Here is a 16,626-nt window from a genome sequence, read left to right as displayed (position 1 = left end):
CCAGGGCTCTGCAGGACACTGACCCAGAGAGAGAGGCCGGGGCCTCAGCTTCTCACCTGGTTGGGTGTCCCCTCGGCTCTGCAGCAGGGCACTGACCCCAGAGGGACTGAGTCCACGAGGCCCCAGGCCTGAGGTGTCCCCACCAGGTGCTGGGTGTCCCCAGGGCTCTGCAGGGCACTGACCCCGGAGGGACTGAGTCCACCGACCCCGGGTCTCAACTTCCCACCTGGCTGGGTGTCCCCAGGGCTCTGCAGGCCACTGACCCCGGAGGGGCTGAGTCCACGGGGCCCGAGCCCTCGGGTGTCCCCACCGGGTGCTGGGTGTCCCCAGGGCTCTGCAGGCCACTGACCCCGGAGGGGCTGAGTCCACGAGGCCCCAGGCCTGAGGTGTCCCCACCGGGTGCTGGGTGTCCCCAGGGCTCTGCAGGCCACTGACCCGACCAGATGGAGCTGGCCAGGTCCCAGGCCTAAGGTTCTCACCTGGCTGGGTGTCCCCAGGGCTCTGCAGGACACTGACCCAGCAGGATGGAGCTGGCCAGATGCAGCATGCAAAGAAGATGTGGCCTTCTGTCCCTGTGCGCATCCGGGCGCTGTGGAAACCACGTGTTCCCACGGGTCCGGTAACTGTTCACCTTTCTGATAAGGAACCAAAGTCCAGACTTACTCACGAAAGATTCTCTCTCTCTTTCTCGCTAGCTCTCTCTCTCTCTCTAGCTCACTCTTGATGGAATAACTAAAGGTAAGCACCCTTTTTTAGTTTTAGTTTTAGTTTTATAGTTTTAAGAGTCTGTGTGTAGTATAGATCGCAGGCTGAGCTGTGACCAGGATGCAATTGTCCTCCATGGCTGACCCCAGGCCATGCCCTAGCTTCATCAGAGATGTGCTCCCACGCGTGGGACATGCTCCTGGGCCCTTGGTGTCCTCTGCGCGTCTCCCTGTCCAGCCCAAGCCTACCCCTTCCACTTGGGTGCGGCCGTGGAGCCAAGCTCAGGAGTCAGCAGCAGCAGGTGTGGTCCAGCCCGGGTCTGATGCAGAGCCTCAAGCAGCGCCCCCCCACCCCCACCCCGGGGACCACGCCGAGCCCTTGACGGTCCTGGCCTGTCCAAAGAAAGACTTGGAGCAGCTCGTAAGTGGTGGATCTGGAGAGCAGAACAGAGCAGGCGACCAAATAAGGACCCAGAGGAATTAATTTCAAGGGGCCTCTTCGCCAGCCCAGAGCAGGACCCACTTCTGGGATGGCATGGGACTATGCCAGCTATGGGATGGGCACAAGTAAGTGTGGTCTTTGCTTTGTGTGTGAGCTTGTCCTTAGGGAACCGGTTAGACAGGCTACCAGGCAGGTGGGTCTAGCCCCCGTAGCAGTGAGAGAAAGGGCAGTCAGTCCCCTTACAAGTGGATAAGGACCTTGCCTAGTCCCAGAAGCTGCTTTTTTAAAAAAAAAAAAAAAAGATGTATTTATTTTTATTTGAAAGGCAGATTATACAGAGAGGAGAGACAGAAAGATCTTCCATCTGCTGGTTCACTCCCCAAGAGGCCAGAGCTGAACCCATCCAAAGCCAGAAGCCAGGAAATTCTTCTGGGTCTCCCATGTGGGTGCAGGGTCCCAAGTGCTAACATTCCCATATGGCCACCGGTTCGAATCCCAGCTGCTCCACTTCCCAGCCAGCTCCCTGCTTGTGGCCTAGGAAAGCAGTCAAGGATGGCCCAAAGCCTTGGGTCCCTGCATCCGCGTGGGAGAACCGGAAGAGGCTCCTGGCTCCTGGCTTTGGACCAGCATAGCACGGGCTGTTGCGCTCACTCGGGGAGTGAACCATCGGATGGAAGATCTTCCTCTCTGTGTCTCCTCCTCTCTGTTTATCTGCCTTTCCGATAAAAATAAAAGAAATCTTTAAAAAAAATAGAGCTTGCTCAATTCCACTGCCTCATCTTCCTAGAACTCTCATTGCTATTTCCCAGTAATAATAACTGCCCCCAAATAGCTAAAACAAGCCATTTAACAAGAAAGGGGGCTTGTTCTGGCCCCTCAGTTGGAGACCTCCACAATTCCTGATCGGCTGAGTTCCACTGACTCAATTCAACCGTCTGCCTCAGCAGACAGGAAGAGGAAGTTGAGACCGCAGCCAGGCCCACCGGAAGTATCATAGAATCAGCCTGGACACGTCCCCAGAGAGCTGAGTCCTCCCACATAGATACTTCTCAAAAAAAATTAAAAAAAAAAACAAAACAGAAAATAATCAAATATAATCCAAGATTTACTTATTCCTATTGAAAAGGTAAGATTTTTTCAGAGAGAAGGAGAGACAGAAAGATCTGTTATCTGCTGGTTCACCCCCACAAGTGGCCACAATGGCCAGAGCTGAGCCGATCTGAAGCCAGGAGCCAGGAGCTATTTCTAGGGTCCCAAGGCTTTGGGCCGTCCTCCACTGTTTTCCCAGGCCACAAGCAGGGAGTTGGATGGAAATGGAGAAGCCAGGAGACAAATTGGCACCTAAATGGGATCCTGGTGTTTGCAAGGCAAGGATTTAGCCGCTGAGCCATCACACTAGGACCAAAATAAATCAAAATTTTCTAAAACAGAAATGAACACTGGGCCTGGTGCAGTAGCCTAGGGGCTAAAGTCCTCCCCTTGCATGCTCCAGAATCCCATATGAGCGCTGGTTCTAATCCCAGCAGCCCAGCTTCTCATCCAGCTCACTGGGAAAGCAGTTGAGGATGGCTCCAAGCCTTGGGACCCTGCACTTACATGGGAAAACCTAGAAGCTCCTGGCTCCTGGCTTTGGATTGGCTCAGCTCTGGCCATTGCAGCCACTTGGGGAGTGAACCAGCAGATGAAAAATCTTCCTCCGCGCCCCCGGCCATGGTCACCAACACGTCTACCTGCGGCCCCGAGCGGTGGGGTCGGCCCAGGAGTCCTGGCCTTGGCCTCCCCCCGCTCAGCCCTCAGCACGATGGCCGCCTGAGACTGCCTGCATCCAGTTACTCCGTGTCCTGCTGATGTGTCCCTGGGAGAGCAGCTGCCAAGGCCTTGGGCACTGGGCTCCCGGTCTGTCTGACCTGTGGCTGGGCAGAGGACGTGAGCGGTTGCTGAGAAAACACGGGAGAGTTTAAATATATACATGACTATTTGAGAAGTTAGAGGGAGAGAGAGAGAGACATCTTGCACCCACTGGCTCACTCCCCAAATGACCACAACAAGCTTAAATCTGGGCCAGACCAAAGCCAGGAGCCAGGAGCCCTGTCTGGGTCTCCCACGCAGGTGCAGGGTCCCAAGCTTTCCCAGGCCACAGGCAGGGAGCTGAATCGGAAGTGCAACAGCCAGGACTTGAACCTGCACTCCTACGGGTGCCATAGGTAACAGCAGCTTTACCCGCTACGCCACAGTGCTGGCTCGATTCAGCTCAACCCCCTTTCGTTTTTTACTGAGCCTTGAGTGGAACGACCAAGGAGGAGGTCCGATCTTGGGGACGTGAGCGACAGGACATGGTGACTGCACTGGCCCAGGGCAGGAAGGATGGCAGGAGCCAGGAGTTACCGACAAGTGAGACGCAAGTGGCCAGACCCACAGGGCTGGTCCCAGGGGCGCTTGAGATGGAAGTGGGGGTGGGGCGGGAGGACTCAGCAGAGCTGGAGGTCCAGGCTTGGAGCTGGGCACATAGCAGTGAACTTGACCAGCAGGGGGGGGTGGGAGGGAGGGTGCTGCAGAAGGGCTTCATGGAGGGCAAGCGCCCTGCGTGTGGAGCGAAGGGAGGCGAGACTGGTACTCAGGGGGAGGCGGCAGGGCTGGGCCCCCCAGCACGTTGGACCCCATGCCCTGGGTAGCACAGAGGCGTGCATGGGGCCAGGGCTGCGGCTGGTGGAGAAAGAGCTCCTGGGGACAGCCAGCAGGGGGGCCCAGCAGGTCAGAGGGGTACCATAGGGTCCCCCCTTTCTTCCCCCACGGCCCCGGGGGCTCACGTGACACCACCAGGGGAGTGGGGGGCCGGGATTTGTCTGCTGCCCGTGGCAGCTGCTGCTGACATTTCCTTCCAACAGAGTCCCCGGCTTCAAAGTGTGCGCACCATGGGGTGTTGGTGGGGGGTGGGGGTGGGGCGAGCAGAGGGGCCCAGAGGCCAGGCCGCTGGGGGCGGGAGCCAGAGCCACGTGGCCAAAGCTGGAAGATCAGGCAGCCGGGAGTCCTCAGCCAAGGTCAACGGGGCCAAAGGGACTGGGACGGGCAGGTGGGGACCTGGGATCAAGCCCTCAGCCAAGGTAAGCGTGACCCAGGGGGACTGGGGAGGGGGTGCCCAGGTGGGACCTGGAGCCATACCACCCCAGCTCACAGCCCTGCCTGCTGCTCCTCCCACCCCACCCCCAGATGTCCAGCAAGATGGCCATCGGGAGTGACATCGGCCAGGCCCGTCGGGCCGTGGAGCAGCTAAGGATGGAGGCCGGCATTGACCGTGTGAAGGTGAAGGGGAGGGGATGGGGGGGGCAGTGCAGGCGCGTCTCCCACCTCACCCTCTTCCCCGGGGGGGCGGGAGGGGGACAGGGTGTCGCTGACCCGGACGGACCTGGCTCTGCAGGTGTCCAAGGCGGCTGCCGACCTGTTGCAATTCTGCACAGACCAGGCCAAGAGTGACCCCTTCCTCGTGGGCATCCTGGCCGCCACCAACCCCTTCAAGGAAAAGACTCCCTGTGCCATCCTGTGACCCACCCCCCACACCCAGGCGAGAAGGGACAGGGGTCTCAATAAACATGAAGTAAAGGCTCGACCCTGCTCACTGGCTGCACTAGGCTGCAGGGTGGGGTGCCCCATGCACACGGGGGTCCGGAACTCCCAGCCCTCCAGGTCCAACCACTGCACACGCATGCGCACCATAAACCCACTTTATTTCTGCTTTGCCGTGTGCACACGCCAGGGGATACCTCCCCCTTCACCTCCCCCACCTCAGCTCCGGATCCTTTGTGCCCCCAGACCCGTGCCAAGGGGGGGGCGGTCGGGAAGGGGGCAGAAGCAGCACCAACATGGGGTAGGGAGATTGGGGTGGACATCATGGGCGACGGGACCCCAGGGAAACAGGCTGGGTCCTGGCAGCCCAACACCCACGGGCAGTGTCCGTGTCAGTCCAAGTCCAGGGCCGTGCCCTCTGGTCAGGCCTGCAACCGCCACACCTCCAGAGACAGACCCCCGGAGGCAGCCACCACGAGGTTGCCCTCTGCGCAGATCTGGGGGCGAGGGGCGAGGAAGTCAGGGACGGGCCCGAAGTGCTGGCGTGGGTGGGAAGGGGGGTCTTGATATATAGGGCAGGGCTCCAAGGTTTAGGGGTCCAGCACTGTAGGGGTGGCGGGGTGAGGCGGTCAGGGGTTGTGCACAGGGCTTGGTGGGGCGTGCCCGAGCGCTGCCAGGAAAGGGCTTACCCCATTGAGCACGTTGTGGTGGCTTCGGGTGCAGATGGTCCTGGGTGGGTCCGTGGGCACGTGCACCTGGGCGCGGGGAAGGAGAGGGGTCGGGCGTCGAGGTCAGGAACCGTGCCCGCTGCGGGGGGGGGGGGGGAAGGGGGCTGCCCGGGGAGGGTGGCGACTGCAGCCTCACCCGGATGGTCTTGTCGGTGGATGTGGTATATAGGGTACCCAGCGAGTGCTTGATCCCCGTTATCTGTGACTTGTGGCCCACGTCGAAGGACTGGGGGGGGGGGGGGGGAAGGTTCCGGTGAGGCTCGGTGGAGAATTCTGGACCCAGGGGAAGGGTTCCCCACTCCCGCCCTGCGCCCAGGCAGACCCGAACGAGCTGGAAGCAGCCATGGCGGTTGGCAAAGACGTGCAGCAAGCCCTGGTTGTCGCCGGCCCAGAGCTGGGGCTGCTGGTAGGACATGCAGAGCAGGTATGAGTCCAGCTGGGGGTTGGGGGGAAAGACAGAGGGGTTCAGGCAGGGCCCGCACACAGCCACCACCACCACACCCCCGCCCCCCGGAGACCCCCCCCAGCCCGCCCCGGCGGGGGGCATGAGTCTCCACCTGCAGCCGCTGCAGCACGCTATTGGCACGACGGTCGAATACCACCAGGGTGTGATCCTCGCTGCCCGAGATGATGTGGTGGTCATCGGCCAGCAGTGCCAGCACCGCGCTCGAGTGCAGCCGCCGGCTTTTGAGCAGGGCCGGGCCGGCTGCGTGGAGGAGGAGGCCCATCAGAGCCCCGCACCAACACCAACAACACCGTGGCCCGGAGGGATCCCGGACCCCGTCTCGTCCCTCCTGTCTCATTCCCCAACCCACCCACCCACCACAAGACAACCTCTCGCCGTGTTGTGGTCTCAACCCCTAGCCCAGAGCTGCCCGTCAAGCCCTCGGCCCTGCCCGCCAGCCCCGCCCCTCCAGGGCTGCCCATCAAGTGGCCTGGCTTCCTCTGCCCCCAGCACAGCCCAGGAGGGGTCTGGCTCTGGATGGATGACCAACCGCTCCCCTCTTCCACTCCTTCCTTAGCCTGATCTCTAGGGACCCCCCGCTGCTCCCCCCCCCCCAGGCCCCAGGTCCACCTCTGGGGTCGTAGATGGTCACTTTCTTGTCATAGGTACCGGTCACTAGGATGTCAGGCCGGTAGGAGAGACACAACACAGCGGCCTTGCCCCTGGGGACAGACAACACACACACATACACGGGGACCACAGAAGAAGGGGGTGAGGATGGGGCTGGGCCAGCGGCTGGCCTGGAACCCCCTTCCCAGGAGACCCCCTCACACTTGATCTCGCCGAACTGCTGCCCGTCGGCCGCCATGTCCCACAGTTTCACCGTGCTGTCCCAGGAGCCCGAGCACACGCGGTGGTCTTGTGCAGCCAGCGACCACACCCAGCCCTGCAGGGTGGGCCACAGTGGGTCACACACAGGGGTCTCCAGCCCAGCGTCGGGGTGGCTGGGCTCGGCTGAAGAGCCTCAGAGTGGGTCCGTCAGCTCTGTACAGGTCCCCACGGCCTGCACTGGGGACGGGGGCCCCCTCTCGCCCTGCGTAGGGGGCTGGCTGATCCCCAATGGAAGCCCTGTAAAGGCCCTACGCTGGACCTGTTAGGGTACTCAGGATACAGTGAACTGCTCCACACTGTGGTATAGCAGGCAGAATCACCATGTCGGATGGTTCAAGTCCCGGCAGGTGCACTTCCAGGCCAGCTTCCTGCTAGTGCCCCTGGTCCCAGTGCTTGAGTCCCCTGCCACCCATGGGGGAGCCCAATGCGATGCCATCTGGGAAATGAGCCAACAGCCGGAAGACCTAACTCATCCATTCTAATTTTCAAATCAATCTCTTTTTTTTTTTAGATTTTTTTTTTGGGGGAAACGCATATTTTAAAAAAAAACTATTCAGAGTTCAATTTTGGGGGGGGGTAGGGTGTTTGGCACGGTGGTTAATATTCCACTGCCTGTGGTGCCCACATCCAGGGTCACAGCCCGGGTCCTGGTGCCCACTCCTCCACCCACAGCTTCCTGCCCGTTGCACCCTGGGAAGGGGCAGGTGATAGCTCAGAGGGTCAGGTGCCAGGAGTTTCTTCCAGATCTCCCACATGGGCATGGGAGCCATCTTCTGCTTCTTTCTCAGAACTACTTCCAAGGAGCTGGATTGGGGACTGGCACCCCTTTAGGGTGCTGGCACTACTGGGTGCCAAGGCCTTGGTGTATCACATGCAAGCCCATATTGATGGGTAATTCACCTCGTTCAACCCCACTGTAAAGAAGGGGAAACGGACCCCAGCAGCCACACGCCCTCTCTCCAAGGAAACCCCCAAGGTTCCAGGATGCAGAGGCCCTGAGCCACAACCCTCTCTGCATGTCTCCCGCCTTCCACAAGCCACCGGGCCGCTCACCTTGTGGGTGCTGTTGTGCTGGGTCCCCAAGGCCTTGACCAGCACCCGGCTGGGCTCTGCCCCCAACTGCCGCAGGTCCCACAGGTTCACGTTGCGATCCCGGGAGCCTGACAGGCAGAGGGTCCCACCCTGGGCAAAGAGGGAGAGGGTGTGGTCTGAGGCTGCCCTCTGCTGGCCTGCCACCCTGCACCTGCCTGCCTGCCGATCCTCTGCACTCCACTGGCCTGCCGCCTGCCCACCAGTCCACCAGCCCACCGTCCTCCACCGTCCCGCTGCCCTCCACTGGCACACTGCCCTAGCCAGGCCCTCATCTCGTACCAGCCCACTGCCCTAGCCAGACCCCCATCCTACACCGGCCCACTGCCCTCCACCTGCCCTCCACCGGCCCTCCACCAGCCCCCCACCCCTCACCAGCCCACCAGCCCCCACCAGCCCACTGCCCTCCACTGGCCCACCCCATCTTCCACCGGCTCCCCCATTCGCCACTGGCCCACTCCCCTAGCTGGCCCACCATCCTCCACCAGTCCACTGCCTTAGCTGGCCCCCGATTCCCAACCAGCCCACTAGCCACTACCCACTACGCCGTCCTCCACCATCCTCTACCGTCCTGCTGCCCTCCACCAGCTGCCCGGCCCTGTCTCACCTGTAGCAGCAACACTGAGTCAATGGAAGCAAAGTGCCCATCGGCCAGGCAGAAATACTCGGCCCGGCGCCCGTCCTCTGCCCAACGTGCCAGGTGCTGCTCCAGCTCAATGCAGGCCGCTGGCCAGTCAAAGTCTTCCTCTGTGGACATACCATGAGCAGAGGTGCCACCCCATGGCTCTGGGGACCCTCTCTCCACTCAGTTCCTACTCCAGGCTCCAGCCTCGAGCTCATGCACCCGATACCACCCCCACCTCCAACGGGCCTAGCACTAAACCTCTCCCCGCTGCACCCCAGGGACCCATGGGCCTCGTGGTGGACACTAGGGGGGTACATCCGAAGAGACCCAGGGCTTCAGGGTCTGTGGTGGCTGGGGCTGACATATCTCACCACCTAAACAAGCCTCACCGGTTACTGCAGGCTACACTCAGAGTTTGCCATTCTTGGGTTTCCTCCTGTGAGGGGCAAGTGTGTTTTTCCTTTGAATGCCAAGGTCAACCTCGCCTAGCCCCTCCACAGTTGGAACCCGAGGACCACTCAGTTCCGGGACCTCGCACGTGGTGCCCTTTCTGTATTCCAGCCACCTTAGGACCGTGTACCCGGGCCACCTCCCCTTCCCCTGGCCATCCACCATAGTCAGGACAGCCTCACTGGAAGCCCGGCTCTCGGCCCCACACCCGGGAGCGCGCACCTTCCACCACCGGGTAGGGCGCGCGCACGCGGCGCTGTGCGCGGAGCTTCCAGGTGACATGGTCGCGCACGAGGTCGCGCAGCGCGTGGCACACGCGCGGCAGGACGTGGAGCACGAGGCGCGCGTCCAGGTAGGCGCAGATCTCGAGCAGCAGTTCCGGAGGCAGGTTCAGCAGGCCTGGCACCCCGACGGCGGGGACTTTAGCCCCGGCTCGGGGCTCCAAGGCACCCGGGGACGGGGCGGGCGTGGGCAGCAGCGAGACGCGCGGAGGCGCCGGCCCGGCTTTCGGCGGACTGAGCACGCGGGCCACGTAGGCCTCGGCCTGCGCATCCGGATCGGGCTCCGGCTCCGGGTCCGAGTCATCGTCCCAGGACCCTGGAGGAAGCTCCATGGTGACCGGGTGGGCGCGGCCGGCCGTGGCAGCTGTGGGCCCCGCGTCCTGTCTCCTAGGCAGCGCGAGGGCACTTCCGGCGCTGCCTGATGACGCCCGGCGCCGCGCCCCAGAACCCGCAGGCCTGGGAGGGGTCTCGCTCGGCCCTGGATAGTGAAATGCAAACCCCACTCCTTTATTGTTTAAAATCAACCGTCCGCGGAGGTGCTGATGCAGAGTCGCTGCCCTGCAGAGCGCACCTGTTGCAGGTGACGCTGAACTCGGAATGGCAAAGTGCCTTTGCTGGGTTCCCACTCCAAGGCTGAATTTGGGGGAGATGGGGAGGGGGCTTTTCATCGTGAACCAGAGATCTGCTTCATCAAGCTCAGTCATGCATGGAACCCCAACGCCTGCTGTGTGAGCCGAGAGGTGCAGGGTCTGCGCAGCCGCCTCTCCCGCCCTGGACCCTCCCTGCTCGCCCTCTGCAGCCCTGGGTGTGCCAGGGGGACGCAGGTCGCGACCTTGTGTCTAGGGGACAGGAGAGGCTGGAGACAAGGGGTTCACAAGAAACTGATCTTTACTCAACAACGTTCTACACAAGCCACCGCCTCGGCGCCAATCCCCCGGCACAGCACGGGAACCCACGGAGAGGGTCCCCGGAGCCCTCGCGCAGGAGCGGGCAGGGGTGCGGAGGGCGAGGGAGGGGCCGCTGACCCAGGCCAGAGTGGGTCCGCAGCCCCGGGGGGAGACGAGGGAAGGAGGAGAAGCTGAGGACGTCCTTGTGCAAAAAAAAGACATAAATAAAATAGAAAAAGGAAAAAAAAAATAAGGTGAATAGTTTTCTGTTTTTTTTAAAAAAAGAAACAAAAACGGATGAACAGAACCAAGGGATCCCCCTTCTCTGAAGGCAGTTGGAGGGGCAGGGACTTGGGCTAGGGCTGGGACTGGGTCAGTGGCTGGGCAGGGCCGGGGCTAGGACTGGGGCTAAACAGTGCTGAGTCTGGGGCTAGGACCTGGGCAGGACAGGGCTGGGTTGTCCTGGGGCACTCCTGTCTAGCTGTGTGTCTTGGTATTTCCAAGGCGGCTAGAGGCAATGAACGGAAGCAATGCAAACATAAACAGATTTTGGTCTAGAACGAGTTGGAAATCCATGTACACCTCCATCAATTTTTTTTGCTTTTCATTTGACAGGTAGAAAAGTTTTAAAGAATTTATTTTTTTTTTTTTAGTTGGAAAGGCAGATATACAGAGAGGAAGAGAGACAGAGAGGAAGATCTGTCCATTGATTCACTCCCCAGGCAGTCGCCAATGGCTGGAGCTGAGCTGATCCAAAGCCAGGGGCCAGGAACCTCTTCTGGGTCTCCCACGCGGGTGCAGGGTCCCAAGGCTTTGGGCCGTCCTCGACTGCTTTCCCAGGCCACAGGTAGGGAGCTGGATGGGAAGTGGAGCACCCAGACGAAAACCAGTGCCCATGTGGAATTCTGGTGCCACAGGTGGAACTGACCACACCATGGCCCCGGCCTTTCCATCAAAGTTTAGATGATTCCTCAGATGTATCTAAAAACATAAGATCCCTCATCTGATGCCTTGCCCTGTGTTCTAGTGCCTGGGGTTCAGATCACAGCTGCCTTCCTGATTCTAGTCTCCTGCCACGGAGCGGTCTGAGAGGCAGCAGGAGATGCTCAAGCATCTGGCCCCCTGACATTCGTGTGGGAGACCAGTACTGAGTTCCCAGTCCCGGCTTCCGCGGGGCCCAGCCCTGGCTGTGGCAGGTGTATGCACAGTGGAGTAGTCAATGCAAGATCTGTTTCACTCTCACTCAATGTGTTTGCCTCCCCATCTGTCATCTGTATTCCAAATACATCCATAGGGGTTGTTTTTTTTTTTCCTAATTTTTAAGTAAAAATATAAATTTACTTTGATACCAGAAACATTTGCCAACAGGCAGAAGTGGTGCGAAGTACACTGCCAGGTTGTTTAATTGCATGCTTCGGTGAGAACGGTGCTAAAGTACAGATGGGGACTTGGGGACTGTGGGACTGCCCCGTAAGGGCTAGGGCATACCTCAGTCGCACAGGTTCTGGAAACCGGGTTACTTGGTCAGCGGCCACATTCAGGAAGTGACCTGGTCAAGCCGTGCCTTGGTGCTGTGGATGGAGCCGTAAGGGTTGTTCATCAGAGGCCTGTCATCACGCAGCAGGTCCCAGTGTAGATTCTTCGGAGGGTCCATAAACGTTGGGGAACATGCCCTGCAGACCACTCCAGTTTCAAGGGGGGTGACCCAGCACCCAGACCCGCCCTGGGGACAAAACTGACCCTGCCTCCTCACTGGGTGCACTTCAGAATTTGCAGGGACCAGTAACAAGAGAAAAATTCTAGGTCTTTGTTCACAAGGGAGTAAGGATTTAAGGCACTGACAGCAGTGTACTCAATCAGGACTAGGAGCCCTGCAGCCTGGGGCCTGGGGCCCTGGGTGGGTAGCTGCTCAGCTCAGCCCACAGCTTCGCCAGTGAAGAGGTTGGCGATCAGGGGCTTCAGGCTGGCGCTGCCATGCATGCCACACCAGCTCCATCTCCTCATTCTTTTTCCGTGTCGCTTTATCTTGATCATCCACACACCCCAGGAAGACGCCATCAAAGCCCATCTGGGGGTGGAATGGAGCCAACAGTGGGAATGGAAGGAGTGCCGAGTTTTCCACCCTCAAGTTCCACTTCAAAGCCTTCCGCAAGCTTACAGTGCATGGTGCCAGCGCACACTGCTAGGGCTGGAGAACCCCAAACCTCCCCCTGCCATGCCTGGGACATGGGCTGTAGGAAGCATGCATTGGGACCCGGCTGGGCTCCCCGGCAGGGGCAGGTTGTGTGCCCTCTCAAACGACATGCAACTTTTCTTCTCTTGTTAACTTTCCTACTTTCCCTAAGTCCTTCCCAATCCCCTATGGAGTATTTGGTTTTGATGGCGGGCATCCATTAACATGTAAAAAAAAAATTTAAGTACATATAAAGGGAACAAATTTCATATTTGTAGTTTTAAGGAAACAATGATACTTTCCGTGTTATGTTCCCTCCACCTCACCATCCCTCCACCTGCTCTTCTAACTCCAGGATGATCTCCACTCTGGGAATGGAGACTAGTGGTCCAGTGTGGATGTTATTCCAGAAAGAATAAAAAGCATGCGCTTCAAATCTCTCATGATCACGCAGAAGGGAATCTCAGCGGTCACTTAAGTGAATGCAGGTATTACAAACAAGCATGTGTGTCCGGGTGGCCGTGAGTGCTACCAATAAACACGAGATCCGATGCCAGGCATGTCCTTGTTGCTGTTGGCATTGATCGCTGTATCCGGAAGTAATTTCAGGGTAACGGGCCACCGCAAAATCACATGTTACAAGGGGTAGGGAATGCCTGACTCGTGGGAAGATCTGAGAGAGGTTCAGGGCTGTCTGTGCTTGGGGACCGCAGGTGGGATTTGAAACTTGACAACTCTGAACAGGACGGGGACCGTGTCTCCGCCACACGCCCATGCCTGGGTGAGCCCGGCAATGTAATCAAGACCGACTTCTCTTCCCTGGGTTTTGGGGAAAGGGTGGTAGATCTGTGATAGACTTTCAGAAGGTTTTGTCTCCGGAGGGCAAAAGCTCCCACGGGATATAAAACCGTGAGGATTGGATCTGTCTTACTTCTGGGCTGGCGTTGTGGGAACGACTCTGTTGGAATAAAGTTGCCTCATTGTGCAGAACAGTGTCCCCCAGGACAATGATGCGCCCAGGGGCTGAAGTCCTAGAGGGAAACGTGTCTGATGAGCAGGCATAAGGAGCTGTGCACAGCTCTCCCGCCAGGAACCACCATCTTGACTGTCTGGGGTTTGGCTGTGTCCAGCTCAGGGACAGACACTCATTCCCTTCCTGCTGCCCTGATTGGGGAAAGTGTTCTCGTCTCCATGTGGAAGCTCCCACAGATAGGTTTGCATTTCCAGTTAAACACCTGCTTCTCTAAGACCCCTCCAGGTAAGTCTGAAAGTCTAGCAGGTGCTGCAGGAAAAGCTCAGAGAATAGCAGCCAAGAGTATCCACCGGCGGCCAGCTGAGAGCCACACTCTATAGACGTGGGCCAAGAGGGAGCAGGATGCAGGGAGAACCTGCTTGACTGAGTCATGATCTCAGTCAGGAACACGCTAACCCAAAACTAGTAGGAAGGAAGGAAAAATAGAAACGAAATAGCCCCAACATCACATTTTAAAACTACATAAAAGATCAGTGAAGGAACCCCTACTGTGGCACACTGGGTTAGGCTGCTGTCCGTGGTGCTGGCATCCCATACGGGTGCTGGTTCAGGACCCGGCTGCTCCGTTTCAGACCCAACCCTGCCAATGCACCTGGGAAATCCAAAACTGTTGATCTAGGTGCTTGGGTCCCAGCCTCCTGTTTTGGGGGGGACCTGGACCAGTTTCTGGGCTCTGGCCTTCAGTCCGGCCTGGCCATCATGGGAGCTGTGACCATTTGGAGAGTTAGATGAGATAATGGACGATCTCTCTGTCTCTTCCTCTCTTTGTAACTCTGCTTTTCAGATAAAATCAATTACAAAATAAAGAAAGAATATTTAAAAAAAAAAAAAGATCCAGACCTGGACAAGCCCTAGCTGCAGAGGCGGGTCCTGTGTCACACACACTGTAGCCTCTTCACGCGTGTGGTTGACTCACACAACCAAAACATCTAACAGGCAAAAACGGGCGCGCTCATGAACTTCACCTTATATGCCTCAGGGGTCTTCAGGAACTTCACGGAAAATCAATTTTATGGGGGAAAAAAATGACTATGCGTGGATGTTCACGCACACTGAAATTTAGCTATTAACCCCTCTCTTCATGAAAATTTTGGCGATTCTTTTCATTTCCTTAGATCCGGGGCTAAAATTGATGGTTGAGGACATGCAACCTGAATTTCAGATTTTAGGGTGTATATGTAGATAGTTCTGATTTGTGTCTGTATTTCTGCTACTTGTTGGTGCTTCGGACCTAGGGACGACATCTATTTCTAAAAGTTAGATCACTTTTAAGCATGTTTAACTTCTAATATCCCTTTGATGAGAGGAAAGTACGCTGTTCGATCTTGCTTCTTTTCACCAGTTTATATATGTTAAAAGTTCAAGGAGAATAGAAGGGACGTAAGAAGGGCCGTGTATCGCTGTGCCTCTAAACTGAACGTATAAAATGCATTTGCCTGAATCCCTTTATAAAAATTTTAAAAATTGTTAAACCTTGAATTTTTAAAATAGATTTTTAAAAATCTACCAGTAGGGGGGGGAAAAATCAAATACCCACCTTCACTCTTGTGCAAAATACCCATCCCTCTCAAAGTCTTTTAAACAGCTCTCCGTCTGATGTACTGTCTACACAAACGCGTGGAAATAATCCTCCACACAGCAGGAGTCCTTGTCCAGGTCAGGAGGTTTTACTCACTGGAAGACCTTGACTGTGTCTTTCTATCTGCTCACCTACGTTCATTTTCACCATAAGGTGTTTGATTGTACGTGTTTTAAACATGTTGTTTATACATTCGTTTGAAAGAGTGACAGAAAGAGAGAGAGAGAGGTGCCTCCGTTGGCTCTAATATCCAGGGATGGTCAGGCTGGAACCAGGAGCCAAGAACGCCATCTGGGTCTCCCATACGGAGGACAGGGATCTAAGCACTGGGCTCAGCTTCTGCTGCCTTCCCAGGAGCCAGGAACTCCATCTGGGTCTCCCGTGTGCATGGCAAGGATGTATGGACTGGGGTCAGCTTCTGCTGCCTTCCCAGGAGCCAGGAACTCCATCTGGGTCTCCCATGTGCATGGCAAGGATGTATGGGCTGGGGTCAGCTCTACCTCAGTCTTCTCGCTTTACGTTCTTGTCCTGAACCCCTCATGATGCGAGGTAAGATCCCTGACTTAAAGAACGAAAACGATGCATGCATGTCACGTCCAGACGTGAAGTGAATACTGCAAAATGTGAAACGCTTTTGCGTGTGAAAACATATTTTAAACAAATGATTGCGAAAATGAATAGGACTTAGCAGGGACTACAAGCGCCCGCATTATCTAGAAGACAATTACTGATCAAGACAACACATTATGGACATTGAATCTGGTTTATATCAGAACGTGCAATGGCATGCCAATGGTCACTGACTCATGAATGAATCCACGCTTGCGTTCTAAACGACTGCCATGCGGTTCACGGTTCACGTTCGAAACTTCCTTCAACTGTGTCCAATATTTTTCTTTTTTTTTTTAAAAAAAGCACCTGATTTTATTCTCCTGTAAAGTTTTGTCGTTTCCTTACTTCTCCCTTTTCCTCAAATCTGTTTCTATGTCACGCGGCACCCCCAGGCACTGGACCCTGTCAGGATCGACTGGGAACTAAGACAGGCAAGGCGGGGCTTACGAAACAAGATAGAAACTCAAAAACAAGAATAACAGGCAAAATACTTCAAAATTTAAAAAAAGAAGGGCAAAAAAAAAAATAAAAACCTTCCCTCGGGGGCTATCAGACCACCCAACTGAGCAAACAAAACGCTTCAGTCCACAGGAAAATAATTCTGATTCACACACAGAAAACACTGCAGGTGCAGTGATGCCGGTCTTTGTGTGTTGACTTTGTGTGTTGACTTTGGGGGGTCGTTGCTTTGTTCTCTTCGCTCACTTCTTTCCATCGTGGTGTTGGGTATGAATGGTCCTCACTGCCACAAGGACATCATCGCGTCGGCCTGTTGGATGCACTGATTTTTAACCTTCTGCTGTTTTTTTTTTGGCTGCGCATCCAGGAGTTATAATTGGAACAGGTGCTTTGCCAGCACCCAGGAAATTCTACTTCTTAATGAGCTCTCTTGGGAGTTCCCCGAGCTTGTTAGATTCCCTCTCGGGCACATTTCTATTTATTGCAAATTTTGATTTATTTTTATTTTAGGGAATAGCTTTGTTCCTTCCTCCCCCTTATTTCCTTTTAAAAAAAAATAGAAAGTATTTCCTTTTTTTAAAATTCAAAATAATCTGTTCGTAGTTTATGCACTCAAATCATTCTAAAAGACTTGGTGCAAAAATAATAATAATAATAATAACAGTCT

At 56.5% G+C, this 16,626-nt stretch overlaps 2 protein-coding genes across 2 annotated transcripts; one reads left to right on the top strand and one right to left on the bottom strand.

The window, feature by feature from the left end:
• Positions 1–4,353: 4,353 nt before the first annotated feature.
• GNG14 (G protein subunit gamma 14) lies at positions 4,354–4,687 on the top strand. The gene is made up of 2 exons (XM_040990287.1): positions 4,354–4,446; positions 4,562–4,687. Exons 1-2 carry the CDS (start codon positions 4,354–4,356, stop codon positions 4,685–4,687), a joined length of 219 nt encoding a protein of 72 aa, XP_040846221.1.
• Positions 4,688–4,870: 183 nt separating this feature from the next.
• Positions 4,871–9,592, bottom strand: FBXW9 (F-box and WD repeat domain containing 9). The gene is made up of 10 exons (XM_040990286.1): positions 9,158–9,592; positions 8,468–8,607; positions 7,825–7,953; positions 6,714–6,826; positions 6,511–6,602; positions 5,993–6,141; positions 5,758–5,871; positions 5,572–5,661; positions 5,397–5,462; positions 4,871–5,204 (listed from the first exon to the last, which is right to left on the bottom strand). The coding sequence occupies exons 1-10, from the start codon at positions 9,546–9,548 to the stop codon at positions 5,130–5,132; spliced, it is 1,359 nt and encodes a 452-aa protein (XP_040846220.1). The 5' UTR covers positions 9,549–9,592; the 3' UTR covers positions 4,871–5,129.
• Between the last annotated feature and the right edge of the window lie 7,034 nt (positions 9,593–16,626).

This window comes from Ochotona curzoniae, unplaced genomic scaffold (genome assembly GCF_017591425.1).
Source record: "Ochotona curzoniae isolate NIBS_2020 unplaced genomic scaffold, NIBS_Ocur_1.0 contig_605, whole genome shotgun sequence".
In the NCBI taxonomy this organism is placed as follows: Eukaryota; Metazoa; Chordata; class Mammalia; order Lagomorpha; family Ochotonidae; genus Ochotona; species Ochotona curzoniae.
This window is presented reverse-complemented; position numbering and strand designations above follow the sequence as displayed.